General features: G+C 42.7%; 1 protein-coding gene across 1 annotated transcript; it reads left to right on the top strand.

The window, feature by feature from the left end:
- Nucleotides 1-808: 808 nt before the first annotated feature.
- On the top strand, nt 809-20543 carry mmadhcb (metabolism of cobalamin associated Db). The gene is made up of 8 exons (XM_076747033.1): nt 809-1028; nt 1150-1214; nt 4188-4332; nt 4441-4655; nt 7019-7124; nt 7427-7557; nt 19138-19224; nt 20109-20543. Exons 1-8 carry the CDS (start codon nt 1016-1018, stop codon nt 20301-20303), a joined length of 957 nt encoding a protein of 318 aa, XP_076603148.1. The 5' UTR covers nt 809-1015; the 3' UTR covers nt 20304-20543.
- The last annotated feature ends 688 nt before the right edge of the window (nt 20544-21231 follow it).

The raw sequence follows: 21231 nt of genomic DNA, 5'->3' as shown, positions 1-21231 counted from the left end.
AGAGGCGGGGTACACCCTGAACCGGTCCCCAGTCCATTACAGGGCAACATATACAGACAGACAACCATTCACACTCACACCTATGGACAATTTAGAGTCACCAATTAACCTAATGAGCATGTTTTTGGTCTGTGGGAGGAAGCCGGAGTGCCGGGAAGAACATGCAAACTTCACACAGAAAGGCCCTGCCCGACCCGGGGATCGAACTGGCGAGGCACGCGCACTACCTGCTGCGCCACCGTGCCGCCCATCCACTGCCACACATTTATTTATTTTTTACACAGTTATTTTTGTATCACAATGCACATTCTGTACATTCTAAATATTTACTGTATATACTCTTATTACTGTATAAACTAATTTTATTATCTATTTTCGCCAATAGTTTTCAGTATATATACACACACACGCACAAACACACATACACATATATGTTTTTCTTCTCTCTCTCTCTTCTAATTGCATCTACATGTTAATCTCTGAAGGAGCACCTGTAACGAAAACAACTCTCCTTGGGGATCAATAAAGTATTTCTGATTCTCATTCTGACTCTGAAAACAAATAAAATATAAAACTTGTGAACACTACTCTTGAATTTAATGTGTTATCTGTGTTCACTCTGGTATGAAATTCCCGTGACGTTGTGATGTGTCAGATCAGACCTGGGTCTGACCCTGAAAGCTGGGCTTGTGTATCCTCCAGAGTGTCCCTAAAAATACTGACTCCGGACCGATGGGTGGCGGTAATGCGAAGTGAAGTTGTTTTCCATCCGGCAAAGGCGACGAACCTTCACCACAACAGCGCATGCGGCCATTCAAGGTGATCCTGTCATGGAGCATTTCCGCTGCTTTTGTCCCAGTTCTAGTTATGAATGATCTCGGTTTTTATAATCACCTGTACGACTAATACAAAATATCACATAACGCTATCAGAAATCAAACGTCTTTGAACATCTGTGTTCTGTCTAACACTTCAAATGGCCGTTAATCAACGCTGTCATTTATAATTAGTTTGAATGTTAACGTCTGGTAAGTCCTCGTTCTTGCCTATTAGCCTCCAGTGATAGGTACATTATGTATTTAACTTGTGTATTTAAGACGTTCAAGTTCTCCTGTTGCTGTCTTTAGAAATAATTCTTTACCGTTTCAGCATCTACGCTTACAGAAACACTACTGGACACTGCAAAAAAACAGAAGCACACCAGGATGGCTAGTGTAAGTAAAGTTTGTGTAGTTTTGTAAGCGACCGAGAGAGAAATGTACGGTGGTCTGAAAGCTCAACTCTCTGCATGTTACACATGCAAATAGACAAAACGCAAGCAAATACAGGAGCGCTGCAAGTAGCACAGATGACAACGGAAATTGTTTCAAGGTCAGCAGGATACGCTCTTGTCATCGTTTGTAACTGATTGAAGTCGGCTAGCCATAATAAGACTGGGTGATTACGAACCAAAAAATCTTATCTATGCATTTTTAGGCTGAATACGCCTTACGTATTAAGGTATTTTCTTGTAGGAAATGACTTAGGTGTGCAGTTGCAAGTCAAAGCCACAGTAAAATGTCACTAGCACTTTAATTACAACACCTCTGGTGTAGCCCTGTACATCTCTTACAGGATTTGTGCAAGGAAAACTAGCCTATCAATAGCCGTAGTCTCCAGTGATGCCCCGTGACATGTTACAATGTTACCCCTGCAACTGACTTTTGGAAGGGAAGTTGCTGGCTGATATGCTAGGTGACTTACAACCCTGTTTACAAAAGTGTTGGGACTCTGTGTACAATGTAAATAGAAACAGAATGTGATGATTTGCAAAACATTGAAATCCCATATTTAATTGAAAATAGAACTAAAATAACATATCAAATGTTGAAACTGAGAAATGTCAGTTTTTTGGGGGGAGAATTATATTCTCTTTTAGAATTTAATACCAGCAACATTTTTAAAAAGTTGGGACAGTGGCAACAAAAGACTGGAAAACATGATTGGGTATAAAAAGAGCAGACCAGAGAGGCTGAGTCTTTCTGAAATAAAGATTGGGAGGAGTTCACCACTCTGTGCTGGCAAAGAGTGATCCAGATTCAGAGATGCCACCCCCTTCTCTGGTACTGAGCTCACCACTGTCCTGTGGTCTGACAAGTCATGGTTTGACTGTTTTATTGGAAATTATAGATGTTGTGTCCTCCAGGCGAATGGGACCATCAGGCTTGACAGTCACAGTTCAAAAGCCATCATCCATGATAGTATGGGGGTGCATTAGTGCACATGTCATGGGTAACCTGCACATTTGTGAAGGCATCATTAATGCTGAATGATACAGGTTTTGGAGTAACATGTAAATGATGTCTTTTTCAGGCAAGGCCTTGCTTATTTCTGTGATGAGCTGGCAGACCCAGCTGAACCTCGTTGTCAGCCAGCTCTCTTCTTTTCCTCCAGCTGTAGAGCAGTTGTCTACTAATTAGAAGTCATTGATCCCTGGCCCCTTCAGTTTACATGTTGAAGTGTCCTTGGGCAAGATGTGAACCCCAAATTGCTCCCAATAGCTGTGCCATTGGAGTGTGTGAATGGTTTGCTCTTGATGAGCATTTTTTTTTTTTTTGCACTATTGTGTGGTAGCCTCTGCCACCAGTGAATGCATGTGTGTGAATGTGTGAGACATAGTCTCTGTGACATCACCCATAAGTTACTGAAGAGCCATTCTGAAGATCTCTGCCTGACTCTGCCTGTCTGTCAGCTAATCCAGATATGGGCAAAGAGATGGAGCAGGTTTGGAGTGGAAATGAGTCAAATGAACCCTGGTTGCTGGAAGCTAGTGGCTAGCTGACACTTAAAACTACCATCCCCATAACTATGCATAACTCTAAGCCTGAATATAATTCAAACAAGTGAGTTATATAAGAATTCACCCCTGCAAAGTTGTAAACATGTTTATGTTTCCTGTAAAATTGGACATTTGTATATGGACAGCGATGGGGATTAAGTCACTTTTTGAGCCAGCCTCAAGTGGGGATCTGCAGTTTGTTGCACTTCAACTCTGGCTTCATTGTTCAGCCCTGGAAGCTGCTGCTTGGTAAGAATAGAAAAGGTAGTAGTAGTAAAAATATGAAATAGTAAGAAATGCAGTCAGAGCCCAAAGTGACACCCTCACAATGTTTTTTTTTTTGTTTTTTTTTGTCCAACCAACAATAGGTTTGTGACAGAAAGCAGTTTCCTCTAATAATGAGATAAATGGAGTACCAACGCTGTTATTATCAATGTCCTCACCTACAATAACCACCTAATCTGTTTTAAGAACTAAAACTCAATGAATTCAGACAAAAGTTTTGAAAAGAGGACCAGGAGCGTGGTAAACTATAACAGTTAAAACTGGCTGTGGTTTTCCAGGTTTGGTATTAAAGACTAAGAACAAGGCTTTCGAATGAATTATATTTGAGTTTAGGGTTAAGGTTGATTAATGGACTAGAGTCAAAAATGGCTGCGACTCCACTTCCTCAGCGGGGCCTCGAGGAATGTCAGTATTAATATGACTCAGGGGAGTAGCTTCATTTAAATTAACATATTGTTCATGACACAGCCAAGTTTCAATAAGACAAAATAAATCAGCGTTATAATCTGATATTGCATAATTTACTAATACAACTTTAGATTAAACAGATAAGATGTGCAAGAGCCCATATATAATTCTCCTATTTTGTTCTACTGTTGCAGTGGTGATGTTCATTTTTAGTATGTTTTTAACTCATCTTTTGTTTTCATTTGATTGAATTTGTTTAAGTTTTGGGTGTGTAACTGCTCTAATGGAAGTGGAGAGAAGCGTCCAGGACAGGACAACTCTGTCTCCTGGTCTCAACTCTTTGTTGTCATGTCATGGTACGATAAAAGGTAGAAATTATACTCTTTTGCCAGTTTATTAGATACACCTACCTAAAACAATTCAGTCTAATACAACAGTCCTGCATTGAATCCTCCCACCATGAAGGTTATAATGTTCAGCATTTGTTGAAACTGTTGCATGTGCTGTATACTGTTTCTAGTATTTATTCATATTTTAGACTTGTGAACATGGAGGTGTTTGAAATATATTTGACTGACTTGTTTTTTTTCCACTCTGAATGCACTACATACTCATACTAATCACTATGTAGTGGTGAGAAAGGCTAACATTGATGTGTTTGCGTGTTTGTGTTCAGGTGCTGTGCAGCAGAGCCAGGCTGGTCAGTTACCTCCCTGGGCTTCATGTGTTGGTACATCGTGTGGCTGGGGTCAGGGCCTTTTCTGCTGCTGGATCCTTGGGTTCTGATGAACCCCACGTAGCCATGACTCCCTCTGGCATGGGTATGTCGTAAACTTTTTATTTTGCATTGAACATTTTAACACATATTTTCTGCTAAACCTAAAATGTCATGCATCATGTACTTTTCCAAACATGCCTCCCTGGTTAAGGACTGCAGACAGTTTGGCCTGATGAGAGCATGGGACCTTTTGGACCTCAGGACCAACACTTCCTGCTACCTGGTAATGTTGGTTTTGACTGCCATCTGGAAGGACTAGCAGAGCAGAAGAGCCTGGCACACGAGATGGTGCCTGATGTATTGTCTGCTCTGTCCAGCACTGACAGACATGAATTCATACTGACCCAGGTCGTTGGAGAGTTCCTTGTAAGTGTAATAATGTTAACATTAGTATTTTTTCTGAGAACAGGAAAACTTTTAATATTTTATACCATGGGCAGAAAAAATACTTGTTTCAGAGTGGTTAGCAGTTATGTAAAAACCTCTACCAGGACACCACAAATATTGTTCTAGTTCACAGTTTAACCCTAACCCAAAGGTACTGTAGCCATAACAATAGTAGTTAATTCTGTAGATATACTGTAATACTACAGACTCCCTGGTATAACTATTTTAACCATAATTCATCTACATTTATATAGGTGCAGCTCACTGTGGAATAGTACTTCTTTAATCATTCAGATGTAGATGTGTAACAACACAATTACATCATCAATCTGCACAATATAGAACACAGGATTCATGACTTACTGCACTCATAAAATTTTTGATAATTTTTGAATGAACAAAAACAATTGTTAGAACTCACTAATTGGCCGTTTTGTTAGGTTCACCTGTTCACCTACTCTGCCATGCATTCTGCCTTGGCAAAGCTTATACTGTTCACTTTTCAGCCATGTAAAAGGGGTGGCCAGACTATATGGAGAGAAATTTGTCTCCATATTGGTGACAAATTCATGATCTACAAATGAAGATTTACAAATGCACGTGATAACTTATGAGACATTTGTGCCATTCACAAATGCATCATCCAATCCACAAACAAATTAAATCACCATAACTGACAGGAGACAATAGCAGACATTAAGTTAAATATTATTGTAGCTGGGACGTTTGCATTAGTACTTTCTCCAAACACCCCAAACCCAATTTGATTTGCATCTCTGCTGCAGGATATTTGTTGACCACAAGCTGGTCAACATATTCAGGCAGTAATTGAGCCCTCTGACTGTTATCAGTGTTGATGGATGACTTTTGATTGCGTCATCTTGTATTTAATAAGTTGGAGTCATCATAACTGGTCATATTTTAGTTAATATTGCAGTTTATTTTTCAGCTTCATGTCACATATTTTCTCATTTTGGTGGAGTGAAATGTTCTTACTCTCCTGCATACTGTATGTGTCTCCTCTGGCCTTATTCCTCATGTGTTTGTGTTGGAAGATGGTGGTGAGTTGAGTGGAAGATGAACTGATCTTCAAAAGGCATAAAGTTAAAGATGAAACATCCTCTTCAACATTTTAGGCAAGATTATTATTGTATTATTTTTATTTTGTGTAATTTTAGAATGGTAATAAAGGAAAGGACCACCAGGGAGGCATTTGGGCAACCCAAGAGATTTGAGTTCTCATAACTTTTCTCTCTGACCTTAATTAGTTTTATAGTGCTATGGCTTGATCACAATCATTGTTAGGAAAGGCCAGGTGATGCCAATTTCAAAGCTTTCCAAATACTTTGACTCCTCAAACCTTGTCTTAACAACCAGCAGCCATGGATTTCTCTAAGTAGCTGCCAAGCTCTCTGAAAATTGAAATAGTTGATGCCCGAAAATGCAGGAGAAGGCTAAGAAGACAGCGAAACATTTTCAAGTAGCTGTGTCCTCAGTTTGTAATGTAATTAAGAAATGGCATTTAGCAGGAACAGTTGAGGTCTGGAAGACCTGGAAAACTTTCAGAGAGAACTGCTCATAGGATTGTTGGGAAGACAAAATAAAACACCTGTTTGACTACAAAAGACCTTCAGAAAGGTTAAGTCTCTGCAGTGGTGGTGCACTCTTCTGCTGTGCAGGGACACCTACACCTTCACGGAAGTCATCAGAAGAAAACTTTTCCTGTGTCATTAAATTCTGTTAGAAGTTTGCAAAGAATGGCTTCTGCAACAGGATAGTCCTAAGCACACCTCAAAATGCCTCGTGTTCCCATCTGACCCTAATGGGCTACATACATTGGCATATCAGCTACAGTGGGACAGACCCATCCCTTGTTCTACTTTACAATGAAGGAACAAAATATCAAAGCTTACATGATAATTGATACACATGGCCTCCTATAGACTGTCAGCTTTGATCCAAACATGTCTGCCAGACCTTCTGGAACAATAAACTGCCAAAGTAAATTTAGACTTAGATTGGCTTCCTTATAATACAGGCTGTCCAGTAAGCTCAAAGGATACCTGAGCAGATTGGTTAGCTTGACTGCTCTCCTCAAGTTTGTAATCTTAACAAATTAAATTTTGGTTAAAGCATGCTGCCAACACAAGAAAAGAAAAGAGAAGAAAAGAAAACACAGACAGACAGCAGTCTCCACCAACAGGAGTGCATCACTGAATTGCTTGCTTTAGTCCTCACAGACTGACACTGACAGCTCTTTGCATGTGTGTGTGTGTGTGTGTGTGTGTGTGTGTGTGTGTGTGTGTGTGTGTGTCTGTGTCTGTGTGTGTCTGTGAGAGAAGAAAGATGACCCTGCCTTGTCTCAGAAAGTCAACAGCGCTGAACAGTACTTTCACAACTCCAGTGTTGAGTGTGCTATGCAGTCCTGCCCTGAACTACTTAAGAAAGGTACAGCACTTCTCACGTAATTATCCATAACATCTTTCTTCATTTTTTTTTATTCGGACTCGCTATTGAGAAAATGCAATATGTATATAAACAGGCTACAGGCAAATAAAAGCTTTTGTTTCATGTGGTCCTCAGTTAACAGTTAAGTTTTGTGAATTTGTCATGGTGTCTCTGCCTGTATGGTGACTCGGTCCAGCAGAAGGAGAGCTGTGCTATCCTGTGCTGTGCTGTGCTGTGCTCTCATTGCTGATGAGAAGCAGTGTTTCTGTATGATTTTTGTGTCTCTTGATCATGATGAACAGATTTCCAGTCCATGTTTCCTGAGGCTCCAACTTCTGGTATGATGGTCGTCACGGTGACCCAAAAGACCCAGAATGATATGATGTCATGGTGTGCTGATGTGGAACAGGAGAGAGACCAGATGCTTGACAAGGTGAGCTGCTGTCTGGAGTTTGTAAGAACATATGAGCAGTGATGATGCTGCTGTGGAATAGCTGTTTTTCCTGTCTGACAGGAACACAGACTGTTACAGTTACAATTTGTCATTTGGCAGACGCTTTTATCCAAAGTGACGTACATATGAGATTTTCATACATCATAACCAAGAAAGAAAAGAAAAAAAGTCTTTTTCTAAAGATCAAGAGGGACTCGCAGAACAAATGGAGTTTGGTAACTTGTTCCGTCACCGGGGAACCACAGAAGAAAAGAGTCTAGCTAGAGACTTAGGGCCTTTTTGAGCCAGCAACCCCTAGTGCTGTTCCTGGGCAGAGCGTAGTGAGCGGGAGGGAGCATAAACCTGAATTAGGGAGTTCAGGTAGGTCGGAGTGGTTTTCATGGTTATTTTGTAGGCAAGCATTAAGGACTTATACTTGATGTGGGCAGCAACTGGGAGCCAGTGGAGGGATATGAACCGTGGAGTGACATGTGCTTGTTTGGCTGGTTGAAGGCCAGGTGAGCTGCCACATTCTGGATCATCTGCAAGGGTTTTAACGAGCATGCTGGGAGCCCTGCCAGTAAGGAGTTACAGTAGTCGAGGCATGATAATACCAGGGCTTGTACAAGGAGTTGTGTTGCATGCTCAGACAGGTAGAGCCTGAGGATGTTGTTGTCCTCATGTATATATACTGCAGGAGTAGGGGAAACACTCTGAAACACTTCTTTCTCTTCCTGTTCTTTCACATACAATAAGTCAGGAACACACAGTAACACAAACTGGGTGCATTATACTTAACATGATCTAACATCGAAGTAGAGGAATAATATGGCAGGCAAGTTGGCTTTTGCTCGAGGATCTTTGTGTCATTTCAAATGTGCTATTCCATCTTGTAGCCACATCTTTTTTCAGCTCCAGAAGTGTATGCTTCTGCTAGAGGGCATGATTTGCATTGGTGCTGCAGTGGAAAAATCCTGTGATTTTCCCAATCCTCCCCAGCAGTCGTGACGCAGGCAGCAGCTTTAGAGCTCTCTGTACAGTGAGGTTGATGATGTGTGCAAAACACTTAATGTGTTTTATGTTGCCCAACTGTGTAGCTGATACCATGTGAGCACCATTATCGGTAACCATGTCTGTGGTTGTCAGACCCCCCATTCCAGTGCAACATCCATCCATCCATCCATTTCCACCCGCTTTATCTGGGACCAGGTTGCGGGGACAGCAGTCTAAGCAGGGACGTCCAAACTTCCCTCTCCCTGGACACTTCCTCCAGCTCATCCGGGGGGACCCCGAGGCGTTCCCAGGCCAGCCGAGCGATATAGTCGCTCTAGCGTGTCCTGGGTCTTCCCTGGGGCCTCCTCCTGGTGGGGCATGCCTGGAACACCTCCCTAGGGAGGCGTCCAGGGGGCATCTGGTAGAGATGCCCGAGCCACCTCAGCTGACTCCTCTCGATGTGGAGGAGCAGCGGCTCTACTCTGAGCTCCTCCCGGGTGACAGAGCTCCTCATCCTATCTCTAAGGGAGTGCCCCGCCACCCTGCGAAGGAAACTCATTTCAGCCGCTTGTATCCGGAACCTCGTTCTTTCAGTCATGACCCAAAGTTCATGACCATAGGTGAGGCTAGAAACGTAGATTGACCGGTAAATCGAGAGCTTCGCCTTTCGGCTCAGCTCCTTCTTCACCACGACGGACCGATACAGCGACCGCATTACTGCTGCCGCTGCACCGATCTGCCTGTCAATCTCACGCTCCATTCTTCCCTCACTCGTGAACAAGATCCCAAGATACTTAAACTCCTCCACTTGAGGCAGGATCTCTCCTCCGACCCGGAGGGAGTAAGCCATGGCCTCGGACTTGGAGGTGCTGACTCTCATCCCAGCTGCTTCACACTCTGCTGCGAACCGCCCCAGTGCATGCTGAAGGTCCTGGCTCGATGGAGCCAACAAGACAACATCATCCGCAAAAAGCAGAGACGAAATCTGCCGGCTCCCGAACGGAAACCCCTCCGGCCTCTGGCTGTGCCTAGAAATTCTGTCCATAAAAATAATGAACAGAACCGGTGACAAAGGGCAGCCCTGGCGGAGTCCAACATGCACCGGGAACAGGTCCGACTTACTGCCGGCAATGCGGACCAAGCTCCTGCTCCAGTTGTAGAGGGACTGCACAGCCCTCAGCAGAGAGCCTCCAACCCCATACTCCCGGAGCACCTCCCACAGAATGGCGCAAGGGACATGGTCGAATGCCTTCTCCAAGTCCACAAAGCACATGTGGACTGGTTGGGCAAACTCCAATGAACCCTCAAGCACCCTGTGGAGGGTATAGAGCTGGTACAGTGTTCCACGGCCAGGACGAAAACCGCATTGTTCCTCCTGAATCCGAGGTTCGACTATCGGCCGGATTCTCCTCTCCAGTGCCCTGGAATAGACTTTCCCAGAAAGGCTGAGGAGTGTGATCCCCCGATAGTTGGAACACACCCTCCGGTCCAGTGCAACAGTGCCCCCCTAATATAATGGAGCTACATTCTTCGCCCGGTCCGAGTTGGCTTGAAGTTTAGAACATTGTTGCAGAGTGCATTGGTGTGCTGGAAGGCTTGCAGCTACTGGGGGCTGATGTTCCAAATTTATTTCTGGATGAGTCCTCAAGTTTGTGGTGTTTCTTAAATACTTCACCTTCACTTTGCAAAGCTTGTATATTGCATTAGTCTTTTCAAGCTCATTCTACCATTCGAGAATTTGAAATCCAAAGTATGTGATTGCCTTTATTGTCGATGGTTGTATTTGTTTTTCTCTTAAGTACTCTATTGCTTTTGGTGTCTCCATAACAACTGCTTCACTTCCTTATTGCTAATGCCAGGGAAGTGAGCTTGAGTGAAAACTGGTGCACTGTCACAGTGCCATCTATGAGATTTAGCAAATTAACACTATCATCGCAAGACAGAAAAATGTGAATTGATTCTTGAAATTTGTGAATCGATTCTGAATCGGTTGGTATAGAATCCAGATTCTTCTGTGTATTGATTTTTTTGCACACCCATATTCTCTACATAATAATAATAATTGTGTATACATTCTGTGTTTGCTGTATGTTTAATTGCTACTACAACAAAATAATTTCCCAAATTGGGATCAATAAAGAAACCGTCTAAGTCTAATGTCCAATGTCCTTAAAAGATTAAGAGAATATGAAGAACTCTCCTTACACAAGGGACAAGGCCAAAAACCAATACTGAATGGCCGTAATCTTAGGGCGCTCAGAGGGCACAAACACATGATTCTGTAATGGACATCCCTGCATGGGGTCAGGAACACTTCCAAAAAACACTGTCTGTGAGCACAGTTTGTTGCTGCATTCACAAATGCAAGATGAAACTCAGCCATGCAAAAGGGACACCGTATATAACCAGATCCAGAAACACCTGCTTTCTCAGGATCCTGAGCTTCTTTAAGATGGACTGAGGTGAGGTGGAACTGTCCTGTGGTCTAACGAATCAAAATTTGAAATTCTTTTTGAAAATCATGCCATTGATTTCTAAATGAGGATATAATTTTCAAGAAACAAATTTTTCAGTTTCAACATTTGATTTTTGTGCTTTTTTCAATTAAATATGGGATTACAGTGTTTTGGTAAATGGACTGTATTCTATATAGCACTTTTCTAGTCTGCTGACCACTCAAAGAGCTTTTACAACACAAGTCTGTAATCACCCTGTCTCACACACATTTATACGATAGCTTGGCCACCAGTTTATTACAAGCTTGTAACTATTCACACACACTCACATGTAGATGGTACAGCACCGGGGGCAATTTGGGGTTAAATATCTTGCCCAAGGATACATGCAGACTGCCAAGGCCAGGGATCGAACCACCGACCTTCTGATAAGTGGACGGCCACTCTCCCTCCTGAACCACAGCTGCCCCAAATCATCACATTCTGTTTCTATTTACATTTTAAATAGGGTTCCAACTTTTTGGAGTTGTACGTATACTGTTTGCTATTTGTGAGGATTAATACAATACGTATGCTGTATTATGCTATATTTGCACACAATGTATAGTCCTGGCAAAAATGTGTGTGTGTGCGTGAGCACGCACATATGGAGGCATTGGCTATGTTGCATGGTGGGTCGTTGGAGGATAAGGGAGGGTACTGGGATGAGTTGTTGAGAGTGGTGGCCTTAGGGGAAAAAACTGTGTAGGTGTCTGTCGGTCCTGGTTCTGATGGAGCCAAACCTGCAGCTGGATGGAAGCTTTCTGAAGGGCAGTGAGCTGGGTGTCATGGGTCTGCCTCTACTAGCCCACTATCTGGCTCTGGCATCATGTAGAACACTCATGGGCACTTATTCAGTGAGTTTGTGAGCTGCCTGGCTGTTGATAGTGTTGTTGATCATTTTTCTTATGAATCAATGGATCACATAATATTAGTTTGAATAATGATCCACCTGTTTTGGGTATGGAAAGTCTGATGTGGACCAGAAGACTGTACATGGCAAATTATGCCACAGACCTGTCCCCATAACAGACTCAAAACACCACTAACCTGTTTACCACCTACACAAGAATATTGTCCACCCTGTTGATTTTCAGCTCAGCATTCAACAAAATCATTCCCGTTAAATTTAGCACTATGGCCTTGCATACCATGCTCTGCATCTGGATATTGGACTTTCTGTCAAATAGATGACAGACAGTTTGGGTTGGTGATCACACCTCCTCCACTCTAGTGTTCAACATTGGAGCCCTTCAGGGCTGTGTGCTCAGCCCTCTCCTTTTGAAACTATATACCCACAACTTCAGTCCTTGAGATGGAGAGCTCTTGTTGTGAAGTTTGCAGACAATACCACCGTTATCAGCTGGATGACAAACAACTATGAGACTTCGGATCGGGACAAAATCAACAATCTTGCAGAGCGGTGCACAGAGAACAACCTACAGCTCAACTTAAGCAAAACCAAGGATCTGATTGTTGATTTTAGGATCCTTTCTACATCAGTGGAGGTGAGGTGGAGCAGGTGAACAGTTTTAGGGTCCTGGGAATCAGCAACACAGAGAACCTGTCATGGTCATCACACATCTCCACCTTGGAAAAGACAGCTGTCTTTTCCAACGTCCAACGACTGGATTTCTTAAGGAAACTTAAGGTGGCAAATTTATCACACAAAGTTCTTGTTATCTTTTACCTTTTTATCTTTTACAGAAGCAATAGAAAGCAACCTGACTAGAAAAAATGTGAATTGGTATGGTTTGTGCAGGGCGGGAGGGTTCTGCAGCAGGTGATTAAAACCACCCAGAACATCATTGGTACCCATCTACTGAGCATCACTGTCATCAGTAAAGTGAGGTGCTTTCACACAGCCCAAAGGATATGAAATAACAATACCCACCCCAGCAACAACCTGTTCACCCTGCTGCCATCTGGCAAGCAATACAGAAGTATCTAAGATAAGGTAACATAAGACTTTATTGATCTTACCCTGGGGAAATTTAGTCATTACAATCAGCAAGCATTACAAAGAGCAAGCACATTGGCATAAAGAGGTCAAATAAAAAAAAAAAGTGTATTGGGTACAGAATAGAAAAACAACTATGTATATGTACATTTGTACAGATTATAAAAAATAGTAAATACCATAAAAATCCTACTGCCATAAAAAAAAGTACTATTGCCAATATTCTTATGAGAAAACTAACTAATGAGATGTGTTGTATTGCACTTGAGAAAGTCCCGTCATGCTTCAAGTCTGCCACCATCATCCCAGTGCCTAAAAAACCTCAGATCACATTACTCAGTGACTTGCGGCCTGTTGCACTCACTCCCATCATGATCAAGTGCTTTGAGAGGCTGGTAAAAGAGCATATCATCTCCAGACTCCCCCCTATGTTTGACCCCTTCCAGTTTGCTCCACCGAGGATGCCATCTCCTCCGCTCTCCACCTGAGTCTCGCTTACCTGGAGCAAAAAAACACTCATGTGCGGATGCTGTTTCTGGACTTCAGTTCAGGATTCAACATCATCATTCCACAGCATCTGGTTGAAAAACTGGGACCCCTGGGCTTCAGCACCCCCCTGTGTAAGTGGCTGCTTGACTTCCTCACTGATAGACCACAGTGTTGGACAGAACACCTCCCGTGTCACCACCTTCAGCACAGGCTCCCCTCAGGGCTGTGTCCTGAGCCCACTGCTGTTCACCCTGATGACACATGACTGCGCCCACAAGGCTGCCACCAACCAATTTGTGAAGTTTGCAGATGACACAACAGTGGTGGATCTCATCAGGGATGAGAACGACCTGGCCCACAGAGAGGAGGTGGAGCAGCTGGTGGGCTGGTGCAACAACAATAACCTGATCCTGAACATGGACAATACCAACGAGATCATTGTTGACTTCAGAAAGAACCAGCCCAGTCACACTCCACTTCTCATCAACAACACAGCTGTGGAGGTTGTCAGCAGCACCAAGTTCTTGGGGGTGCACATCACAGACGACCTCAGCTGGTCTGTGAACAACGTGTCACTGGTGAAAAGGGCACAGCAGCGCCTGCATTTTCTGGGCAGGATGCGGAGAGCCCACGTACCCCCACCCATCCTCAATACATTCTACAGAAGCACCATAGAGAGCATCTTGACCAGCTGCATCTCTGTGTGGTGTGGAGGCTGCAGCTCCGCCGACTGGAAGAATGTGAGGAGAGTGGTGAGGACAGCGGAGAAAATCACTGGGACATCTCTCCCCTCCATTCAGGACATTGCACCCAAATGCTGCATGTTCCTGCCGAAAACATCAGCAGGGACTCCTCACACCCCCACCATGGTCTGTTCTCCCTGCTGGCCTCTGGAAAGAGGTTCTGCAGCATTCGGTGCAGGACCACCAGGTTCTGCAACAGCTTTTTCCCTCAGGCCATCAGACTGCTGAACTCAAAAGGAGCATCTTTTGCACCACTGTTGTCACCTCAGGTCATTCTTCTCAGATGCACTTTAAAATTACTTCAATTTGTGCTGCTTGTTTTTTCACTTACCGCATATCCCTGCTGCTATTTTCTAACTTAACATATATTCCTACCGTTTATTGTACACACTGTTTATTTACATACTGTATATACCAGAATTATTCTGTTTATTTTAACATTTTTTAAGATACTTGTACATATTTTCACTACATACTCTTCATTTAATCACACACACACATACACACACATATATACACACACACACACACACACACACACATACATACATATATTGTACATACATATATAGTTTTTAACTGTCTACAACCCTGTGCTGAGCCTGCTGCAATAGAAATTTCATTCAGTGTACACCTGCTGTTTACTGAATGACAATAAAGTTTGTGTATGTGTATGTCTATGTTTGTGTCTATGTCTAAAATACTATTTCACCTGAGAACTATTATTGTACTTGAGAAATATTATTGCACTTGAGAAATATTAGGACTATGTTGAGTGGTACTTACCATAGTATGGATTAGAACAGTCGTCAAATAGGGCTATTCACTGTATAGACCTTTGTACCAACCCTACCTCTGCACAACACAACTGATGGTCTCAAACTCTTTACGAAGACAAGAAATTCCAGAAATGAACTCTTGACAAGGCACACCTGTTAATTGAAAACCATGGTGGCTACTTTGAAGAATCTAAAACATATTCTGGTTTGTTTAACACTTTTTTGTTTACTACATAATTCCATATGTGTTCCTTCATAGTTTGGATGTCTTCAATATTAATCTACAATGTAGAAGAAAAAAAAAACATTGAATTTTACTTGTATTGTATACTGTGCATTCGGAAAGTATTCACACCCCTTCACTTTCCCCACATTTTGTCATGTTACAGCCTTTTTCCAAAATGGATTTAATTCCCTTTTTGTCTCATCAATCTACACACAATACCCCATAATGACAAAGTGAAAAAGTTTTTTTTTTTTTTTTTTTTTTTGTTAATAGAAATTTTTGCAAATTTATTAAAAATGAAAAGCTGAAATATCGCATGTACATAAGTGTTCACACCCTCTACTCAGTACTTTGTTGAGGCACCCTTGCCAATTAGAGCCTCAAGTCTTCTTGGGTATGACACCTCAAGTTTGGCACATGAGATGCTATACTATACCTGCTACCTGGGGTATTTCTCCAATTCTTCTCTGCTGATCCTCTCAAGCTCTGTCAGGTTAGATGGTGTTAGATGGGGTCAATCGGATTCAAGTCTTGGCTCTGGCTGGGCCACTCAAGGACATTCACAGACTTGTCCCGAAGCCACTCCTTCATTGTCTTGGCTGTGTGTTTAGGGTCGTTGTCCTGTTGGAAGGTAAACCTTTGCCCCAGTCTGAGATCCAGAGGAAAGGGGAGAGCACTGTCCCCTGTGGGGCCCCGTGCTGCAAACTACCACATTGAACATGCAGTCATGAAGCCTCACATAGTGTGGTCTGGTGAAGTGATGGTCCACACAGCCAGGTGGCAGTCTACGCCGGCTTCTTCCAGCTTCCCCCAGAGCAGTGATGGTTGAATTGTGTTGAAAGCACTGAAGAAGTCGAAAAACACGACCCTCACCGTGCTTCAGTATGCTCCAGATGAGAAAGAAATCGACGGAGCAGGTAGATGACTGCATCTTCCATGCCAATGCCTGGATGATATGCAAACTGTAGGGTGTCAAGCTTGCTGCTCACTAGGTGATGGCAGTGGTACAGTATAATCCTCTCCAAGGTCTTCATCAGATGGGAAGTTAAGGATACCAGCCTGAAGTGGTTGGGCTCCCTGGGATGCGCAGTCTTTGGGACAGGAACCACTCAGGAAGTTTTCCAAAGGGCTGGAACTTTCTCCAGAATGATGCTCATACTGAAGATGCGCAGGAGAACCCTGCAGAGCAGATCTGCACAATCCCTGACCCAGTCTGGAGCTGGGGGGAGGGGGCAGAGGTATATTCAGATCTTTTGAAAAACATTTTCAGTTCATTTGCCATTCCCAGTCTCCAGATCTTTACCCTGATGTGCCATGGGATACCATCTGTTGTTTACAAACATCGCTCCTTGCAAGTCCGGCGTGATCTCCGTTACCCAACTTTCGGTGAAACACATGAGGCTACACCCCCGGTACTCCCTCTGCACTCTGGCTAGCGCTGTTAGCTCTTCCATCTTATTTGGGAGAGATTTCACATTTCCTATTATAAGAAACAGCATGAATGATTTGTACCATCTTTTCTTGTGCCAGCACTTTGCTCCAGCTGTGCATCCCCTTCTCCTTTACCTTATTTCCTTGGGGATCTCCGGTCTTTCCACTGGGAGTACGTTTGTGTTGCACAGCGTGGTCAGCTGTTCCTGAGTGTAAACAATGGACCCGAAGTTCAGTGGATCTCCTGAAGTTGATGAAAGTAATCCACAAAGTAGGAAAAAGCAAATCCCTAGTCTCACCAGTTGTACATCCTAACATACGCATGACTGACTGAGACGTGATGGAAAAAACACTAGAAAGACACAAAAACACACTAATACCAAAACACCCAGAGCTGCTGTAACAAGCTGCCACTCATGCAGCACCGTCTTGATCTGCTGTCGTACCACCACATTACAGAGCAGCAGCTTCTTTTCCTCCGGCTGTGGGACTGGTCAGTCTATCCTTCACACTCCACCATAAATAAATTACATCCAACATTACACTGACATTTCATATACTATACATACTTTCTAATGCTGGGCAGTATACCAGTTCACACCGAATACCGGTTTATATTTTTGTTATGATACAAATTTTTAATATACCGCCATACCGGTGTATTTGATGACACAACGTTCGGAATGCTGCGCTGCATGACACTGTTTAAGACCGGACCCTTTTCTATGTTGACAGTAAACTGTAGTGCTCTGGTGTTACATTACGGTGAAGATGGATGGGATAGACATTGAAAGTTACTAAATTGAAGCTGCAGAACTAGTAGAACATGATGACACAGAAGAAGTGTTGTCAGGCTAAAGTTGTCGCCGGAGGCGGCAACACAAGCAGTTTGCTCCACCAAGTTAAGATCAGCGCCCTCCACATCAGCAGGTAGCACGGAAAAAGCAAAAGAAAAATCCAGCCAAATGTCACTTCAGACATGTTTGTTAGAGGGACTCCTTATGAGGATTGAGATTACAAACTAATCACAAACAAATCACTATCCACTTAGCCAAAGACATGGTCCCACCAGCCAATTTGCAATCCCAGACTTGTATCAAGGGTGCATTATGAAGTGTCTTTGTTGGTTATTCCCCATTCTGTATTTTTTTTTACATCACTTTCTTGGTTTTCTTTTGAATGAGTTATAGATTTGTATTCCTGTTCATTACAAATACATTTTTCTGTACTTCTATCAAGAAATTTGAGCTGACAGCCATCGGTTCCATGTTGTGATCGGAACTGGTGCAGAGCTGTGGATTGTATAGATCCATTTATAACATTTAGAGAGATTTAAGTTTGCGAGTTTAAATATGTTAAATCATTTTGGGGGCTCATGTTCATTATTAGTCATGTCAGTTTTAATTTGGTCGTAGATTTAAGTTAAGTAGCTATTGTACTGATAAAAAGGCAAGTCTGATACTGTTTTACATTAGGTTTGATCTAGTTCTGTCTAACTAACATTGTGGGTTGGTCTGATAAATACATTTTACTGACCACTGTAGCCTGGGGAAGTTTCTTATATCTCATTGGCACAACCTGGAATGTCAGGTTCATATGTGCATGTTTTTTGTGTCACACTTTGGACTTTACCCAAATGTTAACCCTGGTATGACAAAGCCAGAATATGAACTTACTGCCCATAAAATTTATGTGGATTTTCCAGGTGTGTCTTCTAAAAGACTGATCTGCTCCTCCTTCCAGGGAAGGCAACTCCTGCCCATGACTTCTTCATTAGAGAACTCTGCAGTGTCGCTGGCTTGGATTTGGGTGTGACACTCGACAACCAACTATCATTCACTGCCAACATTGCTGTAATGACCCTTTCCTGCAGATTCATTCTCCTCCACATCAGCAGGATATGTCAGTTCCTCACCTAGAAGGTGGTGGAGGTTCTGGTCAGGGCTCTTGTTGTCTTGTATGTGGACTACTGCAACTTGCTCCTTGCTGGTCTGCATGTGCTATTCGACCTCTGCAGCAGCCCAGTTGGTCTTCTCCTTTCTACACTGCTCCTCTGCATCCTGCATTGGCGACCAGTGGCTGCTTAAATCCAATTCAAGACACTGATACTTGCCTACTGTGCTGCAGATGGCTCAGCCCATCGTTCAGCCCAACTACTGCCCAACAAAATCATGACAGTTTGCTTTCCTGGCTCCCCAATGGTGGCACGATCAGTACAGCAGAATAAATGTTTATAATGTATTCCCATTATCGCCTCATAAGTGTGTCAAATGAATGACTAATAGATTATTTGAAGTCAAATAACACATTTTTGGCAGAAAAATACTTTTGTTGGCTAATTTTGTCACTTAACTTGTTTTGCATATGTCACATGAATACCTGAAGACAGTAAGTTATCAGTGAAAACAAAATCACTAATTATTGGAGACACCGAGTGAGACTAAGTTTTTCCTCTGCTGTGCAGTTTGTTGATGGAGCAAAGGAGATCTGCTATGCCCTGCAGAGAGAAGGATTCTGGGCTGACTTTATCGACCCATCCTCAGGCTTGGCGGTAAGATACCACAGTCACCCAGTATTGTAACAGGGATAGGGCTCAATAGCATTATGTCTAATCTGATTCCAGTTCCAAATCCATTTATTGAATCTCAATTTGTTCATCATCCTGATGTCTTCATTCCATTTATGGAAATCCAAAAGGATTTGATGAGGAATTCAAACAGTACCCATTACTACACCCCAGCCTCCAAATTTCACTTAATTTGAAGATTTAAAAAAGTTATCATAAATTGAGAGTGCCCTGAAAGTTCATAGAAGAAGTCCACACCTAGTATCGTAGTACCTTGGTACAATTGTCAATCATGTCACCACTAGTTAGTAGGGCAAGCCAGATTTTTTGACTGGGTGAAGTTACATTGTTCTGTTTCGCGCTGCCCAACAGCCACATACACTACCATTCACAATAAAGTTTAAAATGTGAGCAGTGAACTGAGAGAGGGTTTGGGGAAGTTGTTGGCCACTCCAACAAAGATAGGGAAACTGCCTTTACTCTTCACTCATGTTGATATGTCTGAGCTGTATTCAGCAATGGAATATGTGCAGATTTATTACTGGGAGCCCATCTCAATTCCATTAGTGTTTATGAGAACTGTTTCAGTCATGCTAAGGGAAAGCCAGTGCACACCTTTTCTGTGGTAAAAGTTTTTGTCAGCTGTAACGGACATGCGTGGCAAAACTGTGAACTCCTGAATGAGCATATCTGCTCTCTCTGTAGGAAAACAATGGCTTATGCTGGCACAAACTGTTGATCATGTGTAAAGGAGACCTGACAGTTTTACAGTTAAAGCACAGACATTCAGGTCGTATTTGTTTTTTAAACTGTCTTACTCTGACAAAATTCAAAGCAGATGACTGATAAATGTATGTGTTCATCCCCAGTTCTTTGGCTCATACACCAACAACACACTGTTTGAGACAGACGACAGGTACCGTCACCTGGGCTTTCAGATCGAGGACCTGGGATGCTGCAGAGTGATCCGGCATGCTTTGTGGGGAACACATGTTTTTGTGGGGACAATATTAACCAATGCACCACCCTACAGCCTTATCATGAAAAAGTTGCAGTGCAGCTGAACATGCTCAGAGACACTGGGTTGCTATTAAAACTTAAAATGTTTATGGGCTGTTTGTTGAAATGATGAAGCTTCAGTCAAGACACACATCTTTAAGAAGTCACAAACTGGCTCCTTAGTGTTTTTACCTGTGCAACATGTATGAATAAATATTAGCTGATTTTGAAATATATTTATAGATTACAAATCCGCACTCTGAAATGTGAAATGCTGTTTTCACAATAAAGTGTTCGAGCTGCAAGTGGGTTTACCTCTTTTACCTTGGACACAAGGGGGGGTGTCAAACAATGAGCTGTATTGACTGGGAAGACTTCCACGATCATCACACGACCCAAAAAGTATCCCACACATTTATCATTTCAAAAGGAGCAAAAGGAGGCTATTTCTCAGAATATGAAAATGGGAAAAAGATTCAAGAAATCACAAAGGACTTTTCCAGTAGTAGCATTGGTGCTCCCTGAAATATTTAGGCACACAAACACAAAATTTAGGAGCACCACTTACATCAGCATGCAGTGCAACACATTTATTTTTTCCCATCTTAACTATATTACTGATTAATCAATAGACAATGTACAGAAATAACAATATGCTGTTTTTTTTAACCATTATATTAGTCCATTATTATTCGGACAGACTCCTAGAGAGGGTTCTTGCCTAGTGCAGAGACAGTCCGGCTGATAAAAGCGGCTCTGGAGGAGTGACCCAGAGAGGAGCAGCAGGAGCAGTCCAGGTAAAAGGGACTTCCACAGCTGAACGGGTTTGTGTGTTTACCTGGGAAAATACAGCTCACAATCTGCTGTATCAGCAGCACCGCTGCTGGCTATTTGTTTTACAAACTAACTGCATGAAAAACATACAACCAGAATACACATAATATGGCATCTATGCTTGACTCAACCGTTTCTCATTATGGCCATTCTGTGTGA

The sequence above is a fragment of the Chaetodon auriga genome, chromosome 13, assembly GCF_051107435.1.
Source record: "Chaetodon auriga isolate fChaAug3 chromosome 13, fChaAug3.hap1, whole genome shotgun sequence".
In the NCBI taxonomy this organism is placed as follows: domain Eukaryota; kingdom Metazoa; phylum Chordata; class Actinopteri; order Chaetodontiformes; family Chaetodontidae; genus Chaetodon; species Chaetodon auriga.
This window is presented reverse-complemented; position numbering and strand designations above follow the sequence as displayed.

What these genes read in the sequence shown, in the direction of transcription:
- mmadhcb (XM_076747033.1), top strand. An exon ending in AGGTCGTTGGAGAGTTCCTT is followed by an intron (nt 4,656 to 7,018) that starts GTAAGTGTAATA and finishes CTGTGAGAGAAG; the next exon opens with AAAGATGACCCTGCCTTGTC. An exon ending in ACCCATCCTCAGGCTTGGCG is followed by an intron (nt 19,225 to 20,108) that starts GTAAGATACCAC and finishes GTTCATCCCCAG; the next exon opens with TTCTTTGGCTCATACACCAA.